Source organism: Ornithodoros turicata, chromosome 4, assembly GCF_037126465.1.
Source record: "Ornithodoros turicata isolate Travis chromosome 4, ASM3712646v1, whole genome shotgun sequence".
Lineage (NCBI taxonomy): Eukaryota > Metazoa > Arthropoda > Arachnida > Ixodida > Argasidae > Ornithodoros > Ornithodoros turicata.
Window position 1 is genome coordinate 8,832,808 of NC_088204.1, and position 27,686 is coordinate 8,860,493.

At 48.4% G+C, this 27,686-nt stretch overlaps 1 protein-coding gene across 1 annotated transcript in view; it reads left to right on the plus strand.

Annotated features, from left to right (window-relative positions):
• LOC135390962 (uncharacterized) overlaps positions 1-17,877 on the plus strand; it is a 43,000-nt gene extending 25,123 nt beyond the window's left edge. The window contains exons 11-31 of the mRNA XM_064620976.1: positions 359-503; positions 636-919; positions 1,010-1,126; positions 1,671-1,996; positions 2,337-2,519; positions 2,613-2,883; positions 2,963-3,104; positions 3,629-3,735; positions 3,799-3,958; positions 4,948-11,339; positions 11,478-11,816; positions 11,987-12,152; positions 12,363-12,538; positions 12,616-12,899; positions 13,036-13,367; positions 13,451-13,674; positions 13,821-14,169; positions 14,327-15,097; positions 15,539-15,984; positions 16,559-16,993; positions 17,431-17,877. Coding sequence (XP_064477046.1) covers positions 359-503; positions 636-919; positions 1,010-1,126; positions 1,671-1,996; positions 2,337-2,519; positions 2,613-2,883; positions 2,963-3,104; positions 3,629-3,735; positions 3,799-3,958; positions 4,948-11,339; positions 11,478-11,816; positions 11,987-12,152; positions 12,363-12,538; positions 12,616-12,899; positions 13,036-13,367; positions 13,451-13,674; positions 13,821-14,169; positions 14,327-15,097; positions 15,539-15,984; positions 16,559-16,993; positions 17,431-17,514 — 11,733 coding nt within the window. The 3' untranslated portion in view covers positions 17,515-17,877. The remainder of the gene's footprint in view (positions 1-358; positions 504-635; positions 920-1,009; positions 1,127-1,670; positions 1,997-2,336; positions 2,520-2,612; positions 2,884-2,962; positions 3,105-3,628; positions 3,736-3,798; positions 3,959-4,947; positions 11,340-11,477; positions 11,817-11,986; positions 12,153-12,362; positions 12,539-12,615; positions 12,900-13,035; positions 13,368-13,450; positions 13,675-13,820; positions 14,170-14,326; positions 15,098-15,538; positions 15,985-16,558; positions 16,994-17,430) is intronic.
• The last annotated feature ends 9,809 nt before the right edge of the window (positions 17,878-27,686 follow it).

The window sequence follows — 27,686 nt, forward strand, 5'->3', positions numbered from 1 at the left end:
CGCTAGCAATGCTGGCAGACATTGTAGCGTTGTGCGCTGTCCGTTGCTGCTTCTTGCAGAATTCCAGTATTTGTATGACTACGGGGCTGAAGGCCCCGCAGATACCAGTACCCGTTAGGCACAGAATGAGGAGGAAAACGTATGATTGGGAACACTAGATTTATGTATCATTCGTCGATTCTACAAGGGAACTTACTTAACAAAGAACCGTTTTCAAAAACAAGCTCTCCTAGACAGAAATATTGTCTTCGCTCAGATACAAGTCTTTTAAGGACATACTATTTTCTTTCTTTCCATCTGTTCATGCTTGCTGTAGACTCTATATCATATCACGCATAATAAATCACTTTGTACACAGCGCAACCGCATGCTGGAGATGTACAAGAACGAAATGGAAAACGTGGAACTGAGGATCGGAGCCTACCTGGCGGCTGTGCGCTGCCCAAGCGCTCCCCTTCTGGAGATCATCAAGACCACCATCCGCGACGAGAAGATAAAGCAAGGTGGGTGCCTCCGACATCCCCCCTTCCCCCCCCCCTCCTACGACATAACTTCAATTTCTCGTTTTCGGGTGCCTTCAGTGTTGCGAATCGTCAGAGCAGAGTGATATCAGCTTACATACAACTCTGTCGTAGTTGGTTCCTTCGTGTATTCGCACCTGTCCAACCTGGCCAAGGAACCGAGCGCCCTCCAGGGTCAGATACGCTCCATCGTGAACGACGCGACACTCCGCGAGCGCTTCAACCTGGACTTCCGGAAATTCTCTCGGAACGTGCACTACAACATGTTCCTGGACCCACTAGATGCCGGATTCCAATTGGACGGAAACCTGGTGTACACGCCGGACTCGTACGTGCCTCGTAGTGCCGACATGAGCACCACCATCGATGTCTTTGGAAAGAAGGTCAACCTGCTGGAGGTAAGCTTGATGGCCACGTCAGCGCTGGGCGTATGCATTGCCTCTATGGCGTGGCAATATATATATTGAAGAAGGGTGTAATGTGTGCAGATCGGAGCCCGTGCAGAGCATATTGAGAAGGCTGTACAGACCCTTCTTGGCAAGGACGAAATGAAGCGTTCTTCGAGGTCCCTTGTTGACAACAGAATCGACGAAATCGACAAAAAGGTCAGTAGTCAGAACGTAACTTATCAACAAAGGCCACAATGCGCCACAGCAGAGGACACCCTGGGAGGTATACCATATGAAATGATGCGATGATGGATGAATTGTAGTCCAAGTCCTTGGTATTACTAAAGACTAGGAACAGAGCCAGGAAGCCAGAACATATGGTACTAACTGCTATTTTCTGTCTCGGATTCTAAAATTTCAAGGGAGTTAAAACTGCGGGAGTTTCCTCGTAGGGTTCACATAGAGAATTAAGGTGTGTCCTCAAGCCCATCGGCTTTCTCGGTGTGCTTTGCCTATGACTCACTATACCGATGGGCATAGTGTGAACGCACCTTAAGTCTTTCAAATACTACTAAGAAGATAACGCTCGGCTCTTGTCGAGCTGTAGGTAGCGTAAATTCGTATATATGAAACAGCCAATGATTCACAAAGTGGTCCAAAGGAGCAACAGACTTGAACACCAAGATAGCTAAAGTGCCACCGGGAACTGTCTACAAGTCCGCATCATATTTTTCTGACGGGGTCGTCTTCGTATTCTTAGTTGGCCATCAAGTCCAAATACAACGAAGATCCCAAGGCATCTGGATACCTGCGCCTGTTCGGCAACGAGATCGCGGCTTTTCACCTGAAGGAAGATGCTGAAAGCATCAATGATATCATGCGTGTCATTGCTGGAATAACCGGACCCAAAGGCCTAGACGTCTCCAAGAGCGTACTGTTTGCCGACACAACACTGACGCTGCCTGCGGGTAACGGTCTTCCCATGCGACTCCTGGTCAATGGCTCGGCAACTGGAGCCCTTAAGGTTGCTGGAAACGCGGATCTCCGCAGGGAAGCCATGGACATCAAGGGCCAGATCAAGCCTAGGTGCGTACAGGGATTTCCTGTCGCGATTGTAGGGGATTACTAGAGGGACCTGGCAAATTTGTAAGGATGTATAGCAGTGAAGCATAGCAGTGCCAGATCTAACCGTGGGTAATGTGTTGGGGATTTCGCGTCTTGGTTGAAAGTTACTCTGGATGACTCGAGTGACCTGGTTGTAAGGATCTAAAAGTGAAACCTATAACACGAGACCTCCAGTGGCCACTTCCCTACATTCTCTGCAGTCTGTCTAAAGTCTACTGCAGAAGCAGTTTCCTTTTTAGCGTCCACGAAGATCGTGTGATAAGAATGGTTCTAACAGATCACGAATTGTGTTATGGTGCAGTGGAGCAGTCCAGCTGTCCTTGATGATGACCGTGGACGCGCACAAGGTTCGCTCTGGAGTCAAAATGGTGGCCAGCATGTCTTCCTCCTGGATCGTCGACGGTCTCCTCCAGGTGAAGGAAGGCCAGTTGATCAAGATGCAGCTGAACGCACCACGTGATGAGATGCGTCTCATGGATATTCAGTAAGATATCACAACCGTGCCACGCGTATTATCACTTTTGCACAACTCTGCATTGTATCTAGACACTCAAACGCCAATGCGTCTCAATTACAGGAGCAAGATCTTCCTGGTGAACAGCGCTTCGGAGAAGGAGCACGTAAATAACCCCGAACAGAAGATCTCCGTTGAGGATTGCACCGGCCAGAATGTCCAGCGCGCCCTGGGTATCAAGGTGTGCGGACAAGCCGAATTCCCAGTCAGTTCATCCGGATCGTCGGCACCACTGTACCCATTCAACGGAAACGCGAGGTTCAGGATCTACATGAAGAAGACCGATCCCACCCTCACCTCGTACAACCTGGAAGCACGCTGGAACAACGATAAGGTTAGGCATCTATTCGAAATATGGTTCAACGTCTTAGAGCTTGGGAACGGGGAAGAATAACGCAGGTTCAAACGTTTAGGTGATGACTGGGGCCCTTTTGACCATGAACACTCCCGGCACGAGTGAGGACCGTGAGATCATTGCGAAACTACAACATAACAAGCGGGACAACAGTGTGTCCCTGAGGCTGAAGACACCTCCAAAGGACATCGAAGTTGAAGGTAAGCGAACAAGAAGCGTTTTATTTATGCGTTAAAGCGGCAGAATAACATGTCAAAAATCAAAATGATAGTCTAGCGCACTGGTGGTGGTACCTTGAACTGTTAGAACAAAGATGGTGCTGGTGCTGGAATCTACTTGCCATAACTGTTAGAACGGAACTTCGCCACAAAACGCGCTGGACGCCAACCATTGCGCAGCATGGTACCATATTGGCAGTACTGATTTCTAGAAAACTCGGGGCGCGCGCCGCGTATTCGTCGTGTTTCTCGGAAATCAGGGCGGGGTACCAGGCTCACAGTCTTGGGGGGGGGGGGGGGGGGTCTTTGTCGGAGCGGCTAGCGGGGGATGGGAGAGAGGGAAATATCCAATGTATCAGTTTAAACTGACGTTTTCGGGGTAATCCCCCCTCCCATAGATCCGCCACTGTGCTGGCTAGGAGCTTGGTGCGCGGTGAAGTTCTGTTTTGAGAGCGTGAGTGCAGTAGACAATGTATAGAGAACGAACGGAATATTTCTGATTTCAGGTAAATACAACTTGGGGAGCGAGCTATTAAAGCTGGACCTGCAGGCTAAAATGGACGCGGAGCCAATTCTCACGATGATCACCGAGATGAGGATGGATATCCCACGCGTATGTGGTCAACACATTCTTTGCACAGGAGAGAGCGCTAAGATGAGGTCTGTCTTTCCGCAGGGTGGCAGAGGAATGTCCAAGTACCGTCCGTTCTGCGAGATCACGTACCGTGGCGAGAAAATGCTTGCTCTCAACGGTCAGTGGAACATGGCTCACGGTCGCAAGTACGGCGGCAACCTTAACATCGCGTACATAACTGAAGAGCCCATCGAGATTAAGAGTGAGTAAACCGTTTCTTAAGCGTTAACTCGTGCGCAAACTTGGTAGCGGAATCCTCCACGGAATGTTCTGGTGGAAGGAAAAGCAAGCATTCATTCGCGCTGGAGTGTCGGAAGTGTCAGACCGCGTACATAGCAGACGACACTATCGGCCCTGTCGTCTGCTAGGCAACATCATGTGACTGAGCCGCAGGATATCCCCCATGGTTAGGAGATCCAATGCCACCTAGATACAGAAGTTCTGCTTAATGCCTCCTCTCACTCCTTCGCACGTAGACACATAAAGTCCGACAATCGCTGCAGCCAGACAAGATGTCACCCAATCGCCGCTGACGATTTTAAAACATACGCTTCCGGTGGCTACCAGTGGCTGCCCATGCGGCTGATGGCGGCTCGTTTCCATAGCTACGGCCGCTGAAAGCACGACGCATCTTGCGCTGGAGTATTCTGGGGAATATGTCGTCCGTGATACATACATGGTTCATTCTGAATCACATAATTGTTTCGTAGCATTTTGTCGTCGTAGCATTTTGAACATTCCTCGACAGATATCGCCGAGATATAGACGAGTTATAGAAGGTACCATCCAGTATTACAAGTAATACAACCATGTTGTTTCTCCCTTGTCAGGTATCTAAGCTCCTATACACAGACTCGAACAAATATTACAGCAGCTGACAAACGCCGATTCAATAAACTCGAACAAATTTACCGGGTCAGCTTCCCCCACGTTATTAAAAACATGCGGCCAATTTCTAAAGTTGCGAATTGTTTTCATCTATGTATGTCATTGTTTATGTGGGTGTATTTGACAAGTACGCCTTGACGTCGACGTTCCCTGCCCAGAACGATGAACGTGTAAATATTTCCACCATACCCTTCCAATCGGCTTGAAATATGAGTGAGGGGAATACCTCGCGTGTAATATGCTTTGAACCAAGAGCTTCCGAACTGACGTTAACGCAAACTTCATTTCTGCCCTTCGAAACAGGCGACATCGATATCGGCGAGAGACGCACAAAGTGTGAGGCTTCAATCAAATCGTACCTGATCGACGGCTCTCTCAACGGCTTCATTCAAACTGCCGACGCCTGGTCTACAAAGCTGTCCGGTGAATTCAGTCTGATGAAGGGCCGTCCTGAGAAGATAGACCTCACGGCCAAGTTCCGCGACCTGTCTGCTGGCGCCCTGGTCAAGTACAGCACCACAGCTTCCATACAGAACACTCTTCATCCTTCCTTGAACTCTGACTTCCAATGGGACTTCCAGAAGACCGAAGGTCAGATCGAGAACACTATCGACATGAACCTCGGTGTCACCCGCGGACGTCGTGCACGCCACAACATTAAGCTGCAGCAGATCGCCAGGTACATGGGAAGCCTCAAGAATGGCAACGCCGACATTTCGCTCAAGATGGAGTATCCACAGAGGAGGATCAACTGGGCGATGGAGATGAAGCACATCAACACAGAAAGCAGTGTGGCCAACAGAATGACCGTCAACTACGCGCCTGGAAGTCAGGTGGCCAGCGTCATTGACCTCGCCATCAGCCCCGAGGCCAAGGCAGATATCCAGATCAGTTATCCCGGCAAGGACATTAAACTGTCCGGAAACTACAACCAGATCTCTGCAGACGAGTACAGGGCACAAATATCCGCTGAACTGAAGAGGGGAGAAAGGATCCAAGCCATTGGTGGCATCAAACTGGGAACTACAGACAGGAGGGTGTTCAACCCGAGTGCCAACCTCGAAATCACTATCCCACGACGATCCCCTATTTCGATCAACGGTGCGATGCGTGTGATGCGAGACCTCTACGAACTGGAAGGCAATGCAGATGTAGGAGGTGACCACTACGAAGTGAAGGGAGCCTACAAATCACCTGCTTCCAAGAACCACATACTCAACTTGAAAGTGGAAACTCCAAACGACGCCTACCTTGCCGACGCTATGATCAAGATGACGCAGGGTCGCATAATTAGCAACGCCGACATTCGACTGGGCAGTGTCCGACAGATCACGTTTGAGACCGACCTGATGTCGGAGCGCGGAATGAAGCAGGCGTCCTTCGACATCAAGTGGGATGCGGCCAGAAATCCTTCCCGACGGGCCGCTATCAAGGCTGCCACGCGTCGTGTTGCTAATGGTTACGAGTGTGACTTCAGTGTCATATGCCCGAAACAGAACATTCGCGGAAAAGTTGCAACGACCATCCATGGCAGCATCAGTGCTGAATCTGCTCGAATCTCAAGCCAGGGTGAACTGGAATGGCTTCCCCGTAGGAAGGCTTCCTACGTTGCCGACATCAACTGGAATGCCGCTCCACGCCGCCGAGTGCTGCGCACCAACTTGCAGTTGACAACTCCTTACTCGAACATGGATGTGATTGGACTTACCCTGAGCCACAATGACGATGGTCGCGAATGGAGTTCCGAAGGAAAGATCACCATGCCTGGTTCCAAGATCGCGAGTCTGACGTCCGACGGACACATTGCCATAGACAGGCAAAGAAGCGTTGCGAAGGCGTCGATCAAGTTGGCTACGCCTTCTGGCAAAGAGATGGCCATGGTGGCGCAGCACGACATGTCGCCGTTTCACATTGACGACATGCTCGAGATCAAATACGACGCAAGGAAGAAGTACGCGATCGGAGCCAGAGTATCACTCGCTGACCAAGCCATTCAGGGCAAGGTGGAACTCAATTCGCCCTTCCGTGGCTGGGAGAAAATCTACGCCGCGGTGGAGCACAAGCACGAACAAGGCAAGACCAACTGCAAGGCTGAAATGCAATGGGCTAACGACCAGAGGGCGACGGTAGAGTACGGTAGCCTCCGACAGATCAGTCGCTCAAGGACCATGATTGAAGGCATGATGAATGTTGCGACGAGCATCCGTGGCTACGAGTTTTTGTCGGGTAAGGTGACCTACAACAACGACGGCAGGAAGGTTAACGCTCAAGCCGAAATTGGGACTCCATCTGACAAGATCACCTCGGGGCTCATGCTGACCAGGAAGAGGAGCCGTAGTGGCGAACCCACAGTGGAAGGCAAGATCTATTTCACGAGCCCAATGGAAGGATACGAGACCGTTGAGGCGACCGGAGTTTACTCCAAGGACAACGACAAGTTCAAGCTCATGATGAGTTCACGCCTTCCATACTCCAGAGTCTTTTCACTTCGCAGCAATGGCAGCATGAGGTCCATCAACGATTGCGACATCGTGTTGAATATTCAAACTCCCATTCGGGGCTACGAAAGGATCAACATGGAAATGGCCCACATTGTCAACGGACGCAGTCTCAAGTCATCGGGCATGATGGCTATTGGACAGAAGAAGATCACCATAGAGCTTTCTGGGGACTACGCGCGCGGTTACAACGGCCACAACTTGAACGGAAAGCTCCTCATCGCGACGCCATTCAACGGCTGGCGCGACATCAGCGCAGACATTCAGCACACCAAGAGGGACAGTGCATTCAACTCCCGCGTTACGGCGAACGTCGAACGATCTAAGCTGAACATTGTTCACGATTTGACTGCCCGAAGCGTCGGGAACTTTGAACACTTCTTGCAGATCGAAACGCCACTGAGAACGATGCCATACATCACTCTCAAAAACACGAACGAGGTCGGGGACAGGAGTATCGCTCACAATACCTTGCTCGAATGGTCTGGCAAAAAGATTTCTGTCGTCGGAGATGCCTCCATGGCCAATTCACGCCGCGAGAAGATCATGAATGGAAACATTGAACTCATCACGCCTTGGCGATATATCAGCCGCGCAGCCGTGAAGACAGGTTACAAATCGGACGAACGAGAAATCACTCCTTCCATCTCCGTTGAATGGAATGGCAACAAGAACATTGCGCTGGAAGGTAGTTTCACTAACAGCCCCGACTACAAAGTTATGGACAGCAAGATCTTCCTGAAAAGTAGCTTCAACGGTATTGAAGACATGAAGCTTACCGCGAAGTATGATCTCTCTAAGAACCGAAAAACTGGAGAGGTGAAGATGCAATGGGATCCACGAGGAAACAAAATGATTTCTGTCGCCGGAACAGCTTCCGCAAGCGGTCGTGCAGCTGACATTGAACTAACCGCTATAACGCCCTATGAAGCCTATGAACAGATCCGGTACATGGGAACGTACCGCAACGACGGACGGTCCATCAGCGCCAGCACTTCACTGCAGTCGCAGTGGAAAAAGATCGGTCTGAACGGAGAGTGGCGGTCAACCCCCACGGGAGCAGCACTGGAACTTGGACTGATCACCCCGATCAGAGGAATCGAGAACCAGAAGATCATGGCCGAATACGGACTTGGCAGTGACACGGCAACGGGACAGATCGCCGTCAACTGGGCGAACAAGGAAATGACGATGGATGCCGAAATCTTCAGGGACATCAACAAAGGATATGCTTTGGTTTCGCTGAAGACACCATTCCAGGGTGCGCGTCGTGTCCAAATCAAGTTGGAGTCCAACATGGACGACACGACCAAGCGGCTGTCGAGTGTGCTTCAGTACGACGCCAACAAGATTGAGCTTTCAGGAACCCTTAACCTTAGAGACAGAAGCATTCTGATCGAGTTCAGGAGCCCCATAAACGGCATGGAAGATCTGCGGATCAACGGCGCTCTGGAGCAACGTGGCAGAAGCAACAAAGTCATCGGAGACATCCGTTGGGCTAGAGGAAAAGTCATCAATCTGGAAATGCTAATGGAGCCGAGCAAGAGCGAGCTTACCCTGAAGACACCTTTCGAGGGCTACAGGCAGATGAGGTACTCTGGTGAAATTCAAAAGAGTGACGATTTTGGAAGCGTCATCGTAAACATGGAAGGTGAGAAGGGTAGCAACATTCGCCTCTCAGCCTCTGGCCGTCACAGTGAAAATGGCTACGAAGGAGACATCAAGATTACGACACCATACGATACGTTCGACGAGCTGAGCATCTCTGGGAACCTGAGGATGAATGGCATTCAGGACATTCGTGGCGGACTCAACATCAAGTCACCATGGAAGGATTTGAGAATGAACCTACAACATACAGGCGGAAGGAACATGTACTCTAGTGAGCTTACCGTTGACATATCTGAAATGCACTATGAGATAAAAGGTGAAGCTTCCATCCAGGGCACACGCATGATTAAAATTAAGGGCGGCCTAATGACTCCCCACGATATCCTGAGGACGGCTAACTTGGCAGTGAACTTCAGGAATGAAATGCCAAACGACATAAATGGCGAAGCAGTCCTTACCACTCCTAGTGGTGAACATGCCATCGCTTTCGGCTACAAGAACAACAGAAATGCTGCTGAAGGAAACTTAGAAGTTCGTTGCATGTACCTACCGGGTGGCAGTGCTCGTCTATCCTACGAACTCATCCAGAATGGCCCCAGGTACGCCGTTATGAAGACTTCACTGGGATATGCCAGGCAGACGCATCGCATCGAAGCAACGTATGAGAACAAACCAAGTGCCTACGAGATTCAGGTTAACGCTGACACGCCACTCCTTCCGGGAAGCTCTGCGTCCATAAGGATGGACTTATCTAGCAGGAGAAGCAACGAAATCAAGACGATGCTCACTTTGACAGTGGACGGACAGACTCACACTGCCAACATTGAGGGCGAACGGCGGTCGGATATGATCAAGGGGAAAATGAATGTGGACTCTCAGCTTTTGCCTATGGGCCCAGTGAGCGCTGAAGGATTCATAAACATCAACGACCAGGGCTTCGACATCAGGGCCTTTATCAAGGATGCAAGGGACACCCACTTAGCCACAGCTAACTGGAAGATGGTTTCTGGTACCGCCGATGCCCAGCTCAAGCTCGAGTCTTCTCTCCTGCCCTTCCAAGCGCTGACCAGCAGCATCAACTACAGGAACGAGCGAAGCCTGCGGGAAGGATCCTTCATTGTCCAAACACCCATGAAGGTATTCAAGACGTTCGCAGCTATCCGCGGCAACGATATGCGCAACATAGAAGGCAACTTCAAACTCGAGACACCTTTCGAGATTCTCCGATTCGCTGACATTGATGCAAGCTTCAACAACGAGTACAACAGGATGATCGACGCCTCACTGGCCATCAGGACGTCTCGTCGCTCCCTCCGCGAGATGACAATGGCCCTGAAGTCCCGCATCAACCCAGGAGACCTGGACATAAGCCTCGATATGCGTCTTCCTTCCAGAACCTACCCTGCCATTGGGATCAACTATGCGTGTAAGCATAATGACGACCTTTCATCCATCGCTCCGCGCATCACGCTCAGCCTGCCTGACATCAAATATGTCGGTTACGGACAGATCACCGTCATACCCAAGAGCTACGCGGTCTCTGCAGGGTACGAATGGGGCAACAACAAGAAGATCGATGGAGCAATTAGCATCAAGACTAACGGCGACCAAATCATGCTGGATGCCTCCTTGACAACTCCTTACCGAGGCATAGAAAACATGGAAGCCAAGTTGGCAATCAGCCGTATCAATGAGAAGCACATGCTCTCTGCCATTTACAAAGACCCTAACAGTCGCTCGTACAAGATGGAATCCACACTTACCTACTACAACCCTTTGAACTTCAACCTCGAAGGCAGCATCAACACTCCGATTCGTGGTATTGAGGCCCTCAGCCTTCGTCTTCTTCAGCAGAGCAGTAGATCTCGCTTCGTGACCAGCATCGATGCAGCATCAACCCGCCGCAACAAAATCACTTTTAACCTCGACCATGACCGCAGAGAGAACAAAGGGACAATTATTATCAGCTCTCCCTTCCCTGAGGCCCGATCCATGAAGATCGCCTACATTTTGAACCGTTACAAGATCGACGGTGAAGCCATTCTCAACGAAAACCGAGTCATTAAAGTCACAGGATCTGCCGAATACATTCGCAACCTGAAGAAGCACAACTGCAACATGATGATCGACATTCCCGTTCTCAAAATGAGCAGTGAAGTTCACTACAAGCCCTTACCAGAGGGTATTGACATTTCTGCCGTGACGAACACAGCCAGGCGTAGCGTGAGCTTCAACACGATGTACCAGGACACCCGAGGTAGCTTCGCTCACACTGCATCCCTGAAGTGGGGCCGCGGACGCGGTGAAGAGATCTCGTACGACATCAGATCGACAGAGAGCCAGAGGCGCGACCTCAAGAGCAGAGATGTCGTTTACAAAGCAAACTTCCCACTGAGGTCATTTGAGCTGAGAAGCAGCAAGAGTGAAAAGCAGAATATGCGCACAATTTCCTACGACGTCTTCTGGGATGCCGCAAGAGACCAGAGCAAGCACATCACCCTCAACGTTGAACACCAGGACATGAGCAACACAAACGTTTGGGCGCACAAGCTCACTACATCTTTGGCTCATCCAAGCCTGTCCAAGGTAAGACCGATGAATCAATGATACAATGGAGATTAAGTACTATGTTCCCCCATTTATTGCGCTTCCTGTGGGTTTTAGCTGATTTGTCTTACGTAAACCGCTTTGCCCAGCAACAGCTAACATGTTTTTGCGTTACAGGACATCATGATTAAGCTTGACAGTTCCATTGGTTCCAACGAACTGCGCGGCAAAGCTGAAGTACAGTACTCCAACAACCCAGCTCACAACCTCCTGCTGGAAGTACGCCTCAGGAACATGGCTCCTGGAAGTTACCGCGGGATGAGCCACTACTCGGCCGAGCTCACTGCACGTCAGCCAGCATCGCACATTGATCTGCGCGCCATGGCAGAGATGAAGAACAACCGCAACGAAGCCTCTGCACTCCTAAGCATCAACTACATGGATCGTCGTCGTCAGTCGAGGGTTCAGGAACTCAAGGCGTCAATTCAGAAGCTCCAACAGGCCATCAACGTTATGGTACGTAGGAACTCCTACGAAAACGATCCGGTGGTTGTCACCGCTTACAGTGGCCAGGTACCCGTCTTTGTAGTTCCCACACCTCCTGGAACATTCACAGCGAGAACAGCACTCAGGAGAGCGCCGTTTCAGAGCAACACAATTTGCCTAATGTAAATATCTCTTGGCAGCTTCGCAGTGACCGCCGTGTGAACGAATTGAGCGGCAAGATGTACAACCGGGATCTGGAGTACGGCATGTCCTTGGAACACAAGATCGACTCTGGTTCTCCCGTCCGTTCCAGCATACGCGTCAGCAAGCGCCACAGCAACGTAGACATGGAGCTCAACACCTCCGGTATGAATAACTTTGCAACCAAATGTTGTTGTACTTGTAGGTGCAGAATGTGTAGGACACGTGTGTAGATCTCAATAGAAAAAGCAAAAATAATGAACACGCACTTGGTAACATGAGAGAACTGATGTTCTGAGGCTGGAACAACATAGAAGGGACAAATACATACAATGCCTCTCATCATTTCATCGTTCAACGCACTTGGTATTTCAGAGGACAGGGGCATAGTGTTTAAGGCGTCAGCACCCCACGACAAGATCGAAGTAGACTTGTCCCACAAGAACATGGGCCGTCTCGTCTCTGACGTCTTCCTTAGAATGGGACTCCGCGAGAACCGTTACCTCGGATCGGAAATCAACTGGAGGCCAGAAATCGCAAGCGAGACTTCTGTAAGACATTGCATTCGTCTTTAATGAAAACTACTGTTTGAGTAGACTCAGCCCGTGTAACAACTTTCTTCTTGCAGGACTACTTGAGAGACAGCTACAACATTGCAACCAGCCAGTTGTCCGACCTGTGGAACGAATTCGCTTACGAGACCAATGAAGAGTTGAAGGTGAAGGGAGGTCTTCTGTCTTCCTCGTGGGAGAGCCAGGCACGACCTCTAATAGAAGCGATTAACCGCGACGTGGAAGGTATCCGTCGTGACATCGTCCAGGCAAAACGGACCCTCGATAACATGTACTACGCCGACGAAATGTACCTCAGGACTATCGTTTCCACCATCGGCAAGGTGGCCAAGAAAACTGGGTGAGTACATTCATAGCGGACACCAAGCCATTGAACGTTCAGAGTGCAAAGTAACTACGGTACAGCCGTAGAGATCCATTACACATACGCATTCGCAACGACAGTGCTGCAGTATTTTACACAAATTTTCCTGCAGATCCCTGATGCAAGCTACCGGGAAGCTAATGTTGACCGCCACAAACCGGATCATCGAAGCTCTGTGGCAACGCGTCGAGGCACTGTCCAACCGTATAATCACCGCCAGCCACCGCAGTCTCATCCTGATCGAGAGCCTTTTGGGTACTACCATCGAGAAAGCCGTGTTCCTTGCTGACGACGCTGCTGTATGGGCTGTAGACAGGATAACCAGGGGACTTACTTGGACGGCGGATAACTCAGCTGCACTGTTGGCGCGCTACGGCGTATCGGTGGACGACTTCACCTACAAGTTCAACGAACTGTGGGACAAAGTAGTTACACTCTCAACAGGTAAGCAGTTCATCACTTGAGAGTCCCTCTGCACGAGAACAGAAGATTAAGTCTGTCACACACGTGTATCCTTTTATCAACAGAGATCAGTAAGCCGCTTGTGGAGAAAATTGAAGGAAGCACCCTTCTCCGTGCCTTCACGGATTACATGAGACGTGTCAGGAGTACCTTTGAGATGTTTAGTGTGGAGAACCTCAGCACTGGCTACAACAAGATGGCTGACATGGCGTACGACATGTACGATAACGTCATCAACCACCCCAATGTACAATACGTCAACGACGCTGCCATCCGGGTTATCCGTCGGGTAAGTTGTTCTTTCATGTTTAATCCTTCTTGCTGTTGTGTTCCTAAGCGTTGTGTACCGGCCGATAAACGCGTGATTCCTAGTATTCAACTTCACTCCCCGTGGTTTCCAGTACATGTAGGGTAAACTGACCCCCTTTTCTTCAGGCTTCGGACATAAGCGAGCAGCTGGGACTTAATACCATTGCACGAACAGTAGTTGACATCAGCAAGAAACAAGCACAGGACGCTCTGCTGAATGGTCTGGACGACATTATTAGGAGCTACGCCGAGCTTAGGTCAGGCATTCAGATTTCGAATGGACGCTTCGCCGCTGAGATTCGCCTGCCAGCGAGCAAGAATTCTCTCTCGGAGGCCTTCGACATTACCAGCTACCCAGAATACAGGAACATAATGGACCTTAAGGAGAAGTATCAGGACATCGGACGGCACGCCATGTGGGACGCTTACTACAAAATCCGTCATCAGAGCAGTCAGATCCTGCCTCCTTACAAGGGTGAGATCACTGCAATAGCACTCATCTCTCGAATGCAGTATTCTGCAGCATCTGATCAGTATTATTCAGGCTTGTCTATCTTACCGGCGAATAGAAACATACCTCTCGCTGAAAAAATACGGAATACTTAACATATTGCTTGTTTTCTTCGTTACAGCTCGCGCCCTTGTAGCAGGAAACCAGCACTTCAAGACCTTTGACGGATTTCATTTCGAATTCGCTGGCGAATGCAGCTACCTCTTGGTGAAGGACTTCCTGAACGACAACTTCGCAGTTACCATCAACTACGCTCGTGACGAGAACCAACGTGTCACCAAGAAATCCATCACGGTTCACACGGACGAGGGCCACCGTTTCGACATTGCACCCGACTACAAAGTCACCATGGACGGCCAAAAGATTGAACTTCCCCAGGAGACTAAGAACACAGCCATCTGGCGCTCGGGCGAGATCATCAACGTCGAGAACACGGCCGGTCTCACTGTTCGATGCAACTTGGCTTTCGACCAGTGTGTCACGGAGATCGCCGGAGACTACTTCGGCAAAGTTGCTGGGCTGCTGGGCACTTACGACTACGAAGATCACATGGACAAGATGGCTCCAGGCAACAAGGTACCTCAGGATCTGGCTTCTTTGGCTGGTGAATGGCAAGTGGGACAGGCCCGTTGTCGTCGGGTTAACCTTGCCGAACCCTCCGTCACCGACCCACGAGCCAAGGCGGTCTGTGAGAAGTATTTCCGCGGTGACGACTCTATCTACAGACCCTGCTTCAAGCTGGTAGACCCCGCACCATACGAAAAGATGTGCTTACATGATATGGCTTCCACTAGCTATGACAAAATGGAGGAGAAGGTGTGCGTAGCTGCAGCCGCGTACAGGAGCGAGTGCAGTAGCCATGGCGTCGAGCTGCTGATGCCCAGGACTTGCGGTAAGACATTTGCTTCATACTCAGCAAGCTATTGCAGACTCTTGACTTAAAGAAGCGCCTGTTTGGGTACGATAATCTTTAAATACGCCCCGGCTGACATTCCACTAACCTAGCATCTGCACTTCTCGGAACCTTTTCCGGAAATAAATAATGTATTCTCCTGCGTAAAGCTCAACTGATATGTAATGGTTGCCCTGCACTGCACGGATGTTCTGGCGACGTGCCTGTGTGGTATTAAAAAATAGCGAACGTTTAGAAGCTCCCGTTAATGTCGCAGACTTGCCTGAACCCTGAAGTCTGAACCAATACGGCCGTAACTATACCGGCACTAAAATATGACGCGTGATCTAGCCAGCTAAACTGCTTAAAATATATCGCTTCAGTATTCATTTGGTACAATTGTCATGGTGTTTGTAGTTATTTCGAGTGTTATCCCCGCAGTGCGTTGCGAGAAGCCGGACATGTCCCACCTTGTGGCCGGAGAGCTGTTCACAGTAGCAGAGCCTGCGAAGATGGTCGACATCGTGTTCGTAGTGGAACGCAAACAGTGCAACCGCAACGTCATGCCTGAGCTCATCCGCATTGCTCAGGACCTGGAGGAACGTTACCAGGAGGAAGGTTACGTCGACAGCCGCTACGGAGTTGTCGGCTTCGGAGGCGAAGGCGTCACAGAGAAGCCACACGTAGTGACCGCTGACGGACAGATCTTCGGCAACATCCGCTCCATTGTTTCGGCCTTCAGCAGCCTCAAGCCCTCTGCGGACAACACAGAAAGTGCCGGAGTCTTGAGTGCCCTCAAGTACGCCACCAACATGCCCATGAGGATTGGATCAACAAAGATACTGCTGCTGGTCAAGTGCTCGTCGTGCCAACCTGAGGAGGATGATGTAAGGGTCTCCTTTGAATTTTGGGTAGTTCCACAGTCTACAAAGAACGCAGGTGCCTCCTCCTCTGAGAGGTAAACATGCAATGACGGCATGTTTACTCCTCCCCGACCACTCCTAAAAAAGAGGGGTATATATGTCCTCCTTCCGAACAGCTTTTTGACAAGTCAGATGTATTCATGCAGCGGGGGAGGGGGCGATGTTTGTGGAAGGTGCGGTCATGCTGCTCGGGGTTTGTGCCTTGGTGCACCAAGGGTAGAGAGAAAGGGGAAAGGTGAAAGAAGGATGGGAACATGATGGCGGTACAGGAGGCGGAGTGAAGCGGCAGTCTCTCTTGCTCTGGTATTCGGGCAGTTCCGCAGAACTACCCAGAAGATGGAAACAGAAAGCATGTGAGCATGCCTGATCGAGTAGCGTTCATCGGGGTACTCCCCGTATACTAACGGTCGTTACCCTATACTTTTCACGCAGAACAAACGGCAGTATAAAAACTAACCGCTGATTAAATTTGTTGCAGTCGTGTACGAAGCATCACCAATGTCTTGCATAACCTCTCTGTGCTCTGGTCTTTCTTTAGGTGGACTACACGGACATTTACCGCACTCTTCTGGATCGCGGCTTGCACCTCCACATTCTGGAGAACGACGACTTCGCGGTGCGTACGGCGGCCAAACTGAGCAAGAGCAAACGCGTCTTTGGCGTCGACTCCAAGAAGGCGTACACTGTCAAGGACATGAAAGACATCAGAGGCGACGCGGACCTCCACTCGCAGATCCGTCTGCCCAAGGACTACTGCGTGCCACTGGCACTGGAGACGAACGGCACCTTGTTCAGCACCATGCGCATGTTTGAGAAACGCCAAGTGAACAAGAAATTTATCCACGTCTTCTCGAGGAGGGTTGTTATGTCCGAGGACCCCAACTGCTTCATCTGCGAATGTGTCAGCTCGGAAGACGGTGTAGGTCGCAGCATCTGCAACCGGTGCGCCTCGCCTTCAAACCCTTCCATGTCGGTGAGTTCATGTTAATGTTTCGAGAAGCGAATGATTCCAATTTCCGTGCCTTCACACGGGAGAAATCCTAACGGAATGTTCTAGTGGAAGAAGAAGCAAAAGACTGCTCACTGAACAGTGTTACGCTGAACATTTGCATAGTGATGGAATGTCGGCAGTTGTATGACTTACCTTTCTTTCTTTCTTTCTTTACCTTTACCTCCCCCAGTTTTTTTCTTCTATCCATGATCGTCATCATCATCGGGAATTGCGTCTAGCACACTTAGCAGACGACAGCATCTGTGTCATATCTTGTCGTCTGCTACGAAATATGTCGTGACTGCGCCGCAAAAAATATTCCCCACGGTTGGCAGAGCACAATAAGACATTTCGTCCACATTGACGTCCACATTGTTTTCATATCACGCTACAGCAACATTGCACGCTTTGTCTTTCAGCTCTTCTCGCCCGAGATGTACACTGAAAGCGAAATCACCAACACGCCCAGGAGACCAAGAACAAGGAAGCTTGGTCGCCAGTAGGAGAACATCATTAGCCTTTTAAAAGAAACAATGCATTTTATTGTGAAGGTCACCGGAAGAACTGTGTAGAGTACATTCGACTAATATATATATATATAAATATGCATATATCTTTTATAAATACCTCTCATATCACGTTCGAAACACCGAAACTAGGTACTGTTTTTACACTTTATGGCAGGGATGGAAACAACGGGGTTCTGACATCGCCAGTTATGTACTGCAGAATATGGTGGAGAGGCTTGACTGTGTGTTCCTGGGTCGTTTATACATATATATATATATACATAGCTTCCCACTCATGTTTAATATCGTCTGTATTTATAAGTGTTTTGGTGAATAAAGTGATATTTGTGACGCGAATTCTCTATCGTTTAACGTTAAAAGACAACTGTGGATGTATCGGTACACAGTGAGCGCCTCAAAGTATTACGTTAGAATTTTTGGAACATGGTCCTCTTGGAAAGCCACTCATAAACGCATCGAAAAGGAGCTTGCATTAGTTCACGCGAAAAAATTATAATGCAACGGAAACAATGAACAGCGAGATGAAGTTTCCGCAGACCGAGCGTACAGCATGTGCTGGTACACTCTTAAACCCGTACCTTTTATTGTAACTTTTAGAAAGATGTAACTTCTGTATAGACGTAGATTTCGAGATTTCTTATAGGTTACACCACTGTAACGTATATTTAGAGGTTAAAAGCGACCAAGGTCATGTCTTTACAACACGAATAGAAGTTACATCTCGGAAAAAACAAAAACAGCTTGTTGTAACTTATAAATGTACCCTCTACTCCGACACTGTAACTTCTAAGCGAAATCTCCAACGATAATCTCTTTGTTAGTTTCTTATCGTTTGTTTTCCTTTTGTTTTTCAGCATAATGCCGCGTTTCAGCCTCCCATTCGAGACGACAGTTGCGAATCTACGCTGTTATTTTTTATCTGTTTCAGCGTCACCTATACGTCAACTACATGTTATCAATGCTGTATGAACACAGATTATAAGTTCGCAGTCTGAAATACTGATAGTATGTTTCTTTCTAAAGGGTGGAAAACAATTGTCAATGCCGCAACCACCAAGATTTCCGATTTCGCTGCGTAGCCGAGCCTGGTCTAGGTCTATCCACACTGAGAGCGGTTTCCTTGAAACGCTTAACGCTCGTCGTCCGTCCGTTAACAAGTGTAATCTGTTTTAATCAGTGGTTTTCCTCGCGTTTATCATAGTGTCGTCAGGAACAACGGAAAAGCTAGATGTCGCTAGCAAACAAGTATATTTTCGGTGTTCTCAGTGGAAAGTGTAGTGCGAAGATTGCAAAGAATATATAACCGAAAACGAACGTCACCACCGCAGCCCTAATTCACACACTTCATACACTGGGTAAGTGTACATTTTGTGCTAGGTACGTGCGTTATTTTGATAGCAAGAGCTCTTAGCGCAGGTTTGTTGTGATTATAGCAAGCGTTTTGCGGTCCTGCATATGAACGCCACTTACGCTTGCTACTTTTCTGCTCTTACTTGGTCGCCAAGTCAATACACCGGCGTGCATTTTGCGAGCTGCGGATATATGCATCGAGATATATAATTCGCAGCTTCCTACTTGTTGTATTCTTACGATATTCTAAGACTCAATCGCGGAGTGAACGCCTTCCCGCATTTATGCTGCTTTGTACCCTGTGCTTTGTACGGATTTGAATGGTTCCGTAAATGTTACTCTCATTGCCCAAACTTTTGTTCCCAGGATCCCACATGCAGGTTCAGATACCGTCACCAGCGCAATGCAGTACCGCACAAACTCGTCCCAGAGCGCCTCCAACGCTGATAACGCAATAATGTAGTCTCTCCTGCGTTACTGTACACTCATATTCCTCAAGGTTGTGTGCGTTTTATGTAATACTGTATTGCCATTTGCGCTCGCCTCTGCAACACGAATGTGGAATAAATTTTTTTCTGCTGCAGTTCTCCATTTCGTTGGGTGTGTTCAGCTTAGCAAACATAGGTCAGTTGTTTTGACTCGCTAGCTTCCTCGCACTTTTATGCATTGCTTCTCACTTAGAAGATAGTTCTTTTTCCACATACATGATAAAGCGACCATGGTTTCTCCTCACACCAGAATCGCACTTGTGCACAATGTGTCACCTCTCGACAGACTTCTGTTTTTGTAATATACATATGTTCAAGATCTCCTTTTCTGCTGGTTCATTTTGGTACATTGGTGTGTTCTGTAAATGTCTGTCCATATCCCACGCACAGGGTGTTTGTTTTTATTCGCATCACACCAGCGCTCATTTGACAGGTGGGTTATGTTAATTTTCGCAAATTAACCCATCCGTAGTTACAAACATTTCCGACATTTCCTGACGCATGTGTTTGTAACTACGGATCGACTAATTAGCAAAGATTCACATAACCCGCCTGCCAAATGAGCGCTACTCTGTTGCGAATAAAAATGAACATCCTGTATAAAAAGCCGCACGTTGGCGTAACCTTTACGGGCAGGTGCTGGATTGAAGGCCGTAACCTCTAATTCGTGGGTTTCCTTGTAACTTTTATAAAAGGGGTCACTCAGAGGGTACCTGGTAGCTTCTGAAATAGAGGGTAAAATATTGCGATTTTTTACCCTTTACTAAAGGGTACGGAGTTAAGAGTGTAAGACGTGCAAAGTTCTAACATCCAGCTTGTAATAAATGATACTCTCAATGAATATAAATATAGCATATGTTCTTCAGCACCAGTATGTCTTTCTTTTTCTCCACCTCCGCATGTCGTTTAATTTTAAATGTCCATTCGCCGTTACACCAGAAAAACAACTCATGAACACTCATGATCAAGAAGAAAGGTGAGAACGCAACATCGGACTTGAACACATAGCTCTATGAGTTAGAGCAATGGCCGCATTCTTAGGCTCAGTACCGGCCCGAGCCCGGCAGCTTCCTCTCATTTACCCGCCCAGGTAAGTCCCGACGGCTCCATACCTGGCCCGGGCCCAGCCGAAGTCCGAAGAATTTTTAGGTTTCCCGGCTTAGGCCCGGCACCCTTTCAATGTTTACAAACAGAAGGCACAACAACCGGAAGTTGTCTAGGGTCCCCAGCGACAGCGGCTACATGTGGCGCCACGCCGTGTCGCTCATATCAGTTAAACCGTTTCACTGTTTACAAGTAGTGAAGGGGTTCAACTCAAATGAGTGACACGGCGTGGCGCCACATGTAGCCGCTTACGCTAGGAACCCTAGACAACTTCCGGTTGTGCCTTCTGTTTGTAAACAGTATAGTCGGTTGTAAAAGTTGACCCTGGCTAACTAACTGTGGGGTAACACAGGCCCTAACCCGACCTAGACCCGGCAGTGTACGGGCACGGGCGCGGCTCGGGCCCATAAGGGTCAGACCCGAGCCCAGCCCAGGCCCGCAAAAAGAGGGCTTCACCCGGCCCGACAGGCCCACGGACCGTGCTGGGCTCGAGCTTCCGGGTAATCCCGAAGAGCTCGTGAAGTGCTCAACTATGAGTAGGGTTCCGCATTTTCGGATTTATCCGAAAAAGTCCGAAAAACATACGCGGGTAAAAATTTATGACAATTAGGATTTATTCGAAAAGCTCTACTTTGGAGGGTACCGGCAACCTAGAGCTCAACGAGAAAAGCCATAGTGTCCTAATTAAGACGGTTGTTAGCGGGGTGACTCTCCATCCACCTGTGCCTACAGGTACTTTCTCTGTGGGTCTCTAGACAATGTTACTATTGGGTGACTCTACTCAGTGGCGTAGCGTGGGGGGGGGGGGGGGGGTCTCAAGGGGTGCAACATTTTTTTTTGTGCAAATTATCGACAGAGAGAAACAAAAGTTCGAAATAAAAACAGTGAAAACTGTTTATCACTTGAAAAAAATAATTTCTATATTTTCATAAAAAATAAATTTTCATAAAAATTAAAATTTTTAACATTGGGCACTGTTGGAACGGTTTTCTGGGCGCCTCAAAGACGGAGGCGATTGAAGAGAGGTTCGATATACCACGCCGGCGTAAAATTGCATCCTGTGTGCTGTGTGCGTAAAAAGCAACCGAGGCGAGTTTGGGGGCGCGACTCTCGTTTCGCCCCGGACGCTGGGAACCCACCCTTTCCCTTTATCTGCGAAACATTATTGCCCTCCTCCTAAAAGTGGAGAGGAGAGCACAGATGGCACACCAACTGTCTTCTTGAAGTGACAGCTAGTTGTTGCAACGCAGACAATACAATGGGATGCAAGCGAAAGTTGCCTTGCGACTACTCGTATGCCAAGGAATATTGGAGAAACGTGTTCATATTCCCTGGTGATCGTGATCTGCAAGTTCTGCAGTACGAGTAAGCAGTGGTTTACCCAAAATTTCGTCCTTTGGGGGGGGGGGGGGGAGGGGCTCCGCAAGGGGGTGTATTTACATGCTTTTGACGAAATATTGTACAATCTCACAAAATTTTAGGGAGGTCTCCTCCAGATTTTGGAGGGGTAATAGGGGGGGGGGTAGGGGGGATCTGGATAAATCACTGCGAGTAAGCGTTCTTACAGGCAGCTTTTTATGAGTATGTATTTTCACAGCCTTCGATTTTTCTTCGATTGCGGATATTGCAAAGAATAAAACGCTCCGCATCCTCAGAAAGTAATAAACTCCGAAAAACATCCTCCGAATATGCCAGAAAATAAACTCCAAAAACCCCTGATCCCTACCTGTGAGATAGACACGAACGGCACTCCCCTCTAGTGACTGAAATAACGACTGTCGTCTGCTTCTCTCCTGCAGAGGTTTCCGTGAGGTGGCGTTCCAACTCGAGGCTTGAGACCTGGCAGCTGATTTCCCCCTCCCTCTTTTCCATTGCGAGTATATGCTTATATGTGCGTGTGTTCTTATGTGCCTTTTCTTACGAGAGCCGCTCACTTCTCGTGAGAAGACTGCTGCATTTCTCATCTTCGCCCACCAGAACTACATTGCATTCACTAGTCATTCTTTCATTCTTTCTTACTTTCAAGAATTGAGTGTTAACTTCAAGTTTTACCAACCCTTGATCTCCGTTCAAAGTTAACCAGCGTTGGTGAAACCGGGCCTGAGCAGACACAGGAGCAGTAACAGAAAAAGTAGCAGGCCTGAGTGGTAGACGTTACTTCTATTTTTACTTTTTCCTCGAAAAGAAGAACGAGAGAGAGAGAGAAAAAAAGGAAAGAGAGAGTGGTTCGGAAAATAATATGATTGAGCAGCACCCAAACGTATAGTCGACCCCACGGTTTCCCGGCGGTGAATCATCTCCGAAGCATTGACGAGCACGTAGCACCTCGGCATTAATTACATTGGAGCGGTGTCTGACTCACGGACGGGGAAAAACACTGTTGTTCATTATTGAAGGGGTTCGGACACTTCGTTTTATTTAAATGGAACACCCAGGTTGATGCAACGACAGGAATCTGACGTCGACTATAGAAAGTGATGTACAGAGGAACGGCCGCACCAGTCACTTACGCACCATTTATTCTCATTCCTAGCAACTTAGTGCGACTTAACACTTAGTGCGCATGCAGTCGAGGAAAGTCAAAATCTGTTAGCGTCGTCTGCATGGGTCACCTCGAACGCTTCACATATCCTAAGTTCGTGGATAGTCAAAGAGGCATTAAAGTGCAAAAATTTGTTACCTTGACTACCTCGTGCAGTTTTTGCACTTCAGTGCCCCTTTAACTGCCTGTGACCTTTGAGAAGGATGTGTGCAGACAGGCACCTGTCGGCTATACTGTACTTCTTGGAAAGGTGAGCACGTACTGCATGCGGCACACTTGTCTCAAATCTTCGTTCAACGGAACAGCAACCGGTATTGGCTTTGTCATTATTGTGATTTGAGAGTGGGCAGGACAAGTGTGTCGCAAGCAGTGCCAGCTGTAGTCTCCGTAATTTGCAAATGCCATTTGTTGGAGCACACACGATTGTACATTCGGACTTCGTCGGAGCATAGGAAAGTTCCCAGAGTCAACACTACGACAAGTTGATTAATATAGATTAATTCATTAACTATTGGCAATACACAAAATATCTCCACTTGTGTGTGACAACTGCCAACGAAATCTCGTTGGCTTCACCCTTGCACAATGCACCATCTTCTGTATAAAAAGCCTGCTTCAACTCACGTGAAACACACCGTATACAGAGATGGGCAGAAATCCAGCGAACCGGTAGAATGTAGGAAGGAGTTGCCTCAGGACAGAAGCCGCGGATATTTCGAACAGAGACTGTTCTTCTTCTGGGCGCCCAGAAGAAGAACAGTCTCTGTTCGAAATATCCGCGGCTTCTGTCCTGAGGCAACTCCTTCCTACACCGTATACAGGGACGTTGAAACGCCCTGTAAGTCTGTCATAGGGACGATTTTCGCAACATTTTTTAAAATATTACCATTGTAGTAGGAAATGTATATTTAGTGCGGCGGGGTAAATCTGATACGAACTTTCTGTTTCTGACGAGAAAACGTTGCGTTGACTTGTAAAATTTCGCAGTTTGCTTATAGAAATGAATTTTCTTTCAATTAAAATATGATGAAATTACTTGAGTACGTGACACAGGTAGACTACATACAGATGTCGTTGATCTCGTATTCTTCTATAGCGTGCTATTTTCATTAACATTTTTGACGTGGTTACTGAGACAACCTGTATATATATAACAATGTATACTAAACTATATAAACGACATCTACGACATCTCTAGGCTAAAATATAAGGTTACGTAGATGGCGTCAGGTAAATCTTCCTTTCACCCTGTTTATAGCCTAACGGACAAAGTTAAAATGAAAGGCCCTTTTGTTCCTACTTCTATCTCGTCTGCGTCAAACTACTCTTGTACGCGAAACAAAGAAAAGAAATAAAGAGCCTTCAAGAAATGGTCCCCCGCAGCGCCCTCACGGAGCACAGAGAGAGTTCTAATTAAACATCAACTTACGTCAAAAACAACAAAGACGTTCCATTTCGCCCTTTCTTCTTCCTCTTCTTCCCTGGCGCCCAGCATGAGGGAAGGGTAAAATGAGGCCTTTCCCTAACGAAGACCTCCTTTTGTTCGTCTGCTCTAATTAGCTTAGCCGCCATTATGAGCGTATTTCGCGACCCGTCGTTAGGGGGCGCTGATGACGCATTTTTGGCAGAACCTCGCCTGTTTTTCATGCGCTACCAGTTCAATAGTCTTTTATCTTCAACGGGGCAGCGACGAGTTTTTGCTTCCCTCAAAGATTTCGTGTCTTTAGCGAACCGTTTTATCGACGGCACTGTTTTTTCTGTTTTCTTTCTCTCTCTTTTTTTTTTTTTTTGCTCTTTCGTCTAGTTTTTGCGCTTTTTTTTTTATTCGGCGGGGTTGGGAGGGTAGATTTGTTTCCCGTTTAAGGACCCGCTTGGAAGGAAGATGAGTTTGAAGGATAGAGGAAGTTTTTACGAGCTTTTCAACGCGACGGTCCTGACTGGTTGCGGAGATAATTAATTTGACGAGCGACATCAGCGCCACCGCTGAAAAGCGGTACTTCATTGCCATTTTCTGCCTTCAGATTTGAGTGCGGAGTTGATGAAATCCAAATAGCGGTCCCACTCCAAGGACGAGAGTATAGCAAAAGGATCGCAGTTCTGAAGCGTAGCATAGTTTGAAGTCGTACTTGAGAATGACAGAAGGACCCCTTGGCCAACTGGAGTGGCCCGGAAATTGTGGATCACATTTATTAGGACCTCTCGTGGAAAGACTCGTCTCGCTGAGAGAACAGAGTCCGCGTTGACGACTTAGTATTTATTTAGATGTCGGGTTTATACCCCAGCCACACGGCAAACTTAATGCATTAAACGGAATGACATTTACGGGTGTGTTCGTTTATTAAACTCGCGCGACCCGCGAGTCGGAGTCGTGACGTATGAGAGCCATCGTACGTCATCGACTCTAGCGACTCACCTCGAAAGGAGAGTCGCTGCGAGTCGACTCTTGAGCACCTCTAGTGTTGAATCGTCGAATTTTAGAACGGGAGTTAGTGTCACGTGGGCGACGTCATGAGAGCCGCGCCGCGGCATTTTCGCCCACCAAGAGTCTACTCTCTCGGCTCTCGAGTTGTTCGAGTCGAATAAACGAACGCAACCTACTTCACCTCCTAACCGCCCATCATCTCGACTGGCATCGTTCTCTCCCCTGATTTGATGAAAACAGGAGGCGTACGCCTTTTTTTATGACACTTACGCAGGACATGATTGCAACAGAAAAGGCGTACGCCTCCTGTTTTCATCATTCATTCGAGATTATGGTCCGTTATAGGAGGTGAAGCAAATGCCATTCCGTTTTTACAGCAACGTTGACAATGTTTGAACGCTTAAGGTAAGCTGTGTACAGACGTACATAAGCCACTATACATGCCGTTTTCACCGCTTCCGGTTTGGTGCCAAAACGACATCCGGTTTCACACGCAAACACGCTCTGCGCCAACCACTGTGCCTTATTGTGCCTGTGGCTTATTACTTCTGATTTTAGGGGAGAGAGGGTTGTATAAGCCTTTATGCGGCAATCTGAATCGCCACAAAAAGGCGTACGCCTTCCGTCTTCAACAAATCAGGAAAGCGAGAAAGATATAATTCTGCATGGCGGCTGGTTCCGAGCGTCCTTAGTCGCTGAAGGACCGGAAGTCTTAGTGACACAGGAAGTTGTAGCGGGGGCTAGTTTATGTTTACCCGATAATGTCATGTATACCACGCGTAGGGTCACCACTCTCGCAATACGTCCCACTAAGAATACAGACTAACAAATGGAAGTTGACCTCGTAGTTCAGCAGCAGCCCACAACAGTCGCACGCAAGTCTCGTGCATTGTTGGCCGCCAACACCAAGCCGTTCTTTCCCCAATCAAACCCCATCGCTCATCCAATCACTCACGGCAAGAGAGAAAAACGAAAGCACCAGTTAGAGGCGAGAACCGAGAGAGCAAAAAGAATCGCCAACAGATAGGAGAGACAAACGGCGATCGGTGCCATCTGCGCGGGTTGCCAGCATCCTATATTAAAGCCACCGTTGGCAGCGTCAAAAGATCCAATCAATGGCGTATCTTCCGGCTGCCACTCCTCTAATCAGCGAGCCTGAATAAGAGGAAGAAAAAGTCTGTCTGGACTGCACACATAACAATGGGGAGGGCCTCTCTTGTAGCCATTGGGCCTGCAGAATCAAAATACGGCACGCTCTGCGCTGGCAAAAGTGGATGGATGGATAGCTCGTTCTTAAGAGAAATCTTCCTTCTTTTGATAACACCTCGAAATGATTCCTGGACAGAATGTGGGGTGGAGGATCCCGATATGGCATAAAAAACGGAACGACAATTTTGATGCTGCGGAGGTGGTGGTGACGGACGGAATTGTTGTGAAGTGAAGCCCTGTTTTCCGCGTTGCAGACAGACAAAATTGAGGGCTTGGTTGTGTAGAAAATGATATGTGGATAGAATGAAAACGTGGAAGTTTCTATATTCAACGTTCCTGCTAGTGCACACTAGTTCCACACTGCGCTGACAAACCTTACGTGGAACATCATGGTACCATTACAATTCCGGGACTATCACCTCAATTTTTTTCTTTTACAAATCAATCAATGAATCAATCACCATTACCACTGCTAGTGCACTGTGTATCGCAAGTGAAAAAACAAGTGGAATTCAATTACACTTGATGTGTTAACGTCATAGGGGGTCCTTGGTAGGTAATTGTCCTTGTCAATTACAATTACGAGAATAGTTACATTTATGAAGCAATTTGCGCCGCTTTCCGGTGCCGTCGGATACGAACATGACAAGGATGTCACCCGGCGACGATGCGATTCGTGCGCTTGAGCTGAAGAAGCATGGTACTTACCACAGAGCGCCATCTTCCACATCGGCATCTGGCACAAGTGGAGCTGCAGGTGCTTGTCGGAGTCGCCACTTGGTCAGAAAAAGCTTCCCAGCTACAAGGAAAGGAAAACAAACTCTAGTGAGGGGTCGGATGATTTAGTCAAACGCCAAAAAATACACAAAACCAAAAATGCCAAACGCACATCGGACAGAATGCGCGACATAAATATTCCAGAGAGTGCGCAAATATATTTAAGGAAGTTTATTTTATTTTCTACGTTTGCAGGGACGTTCCTTCATGTTTACACTCTAATGGGGGGGTATTGGGGAACAGTTACTCCGTA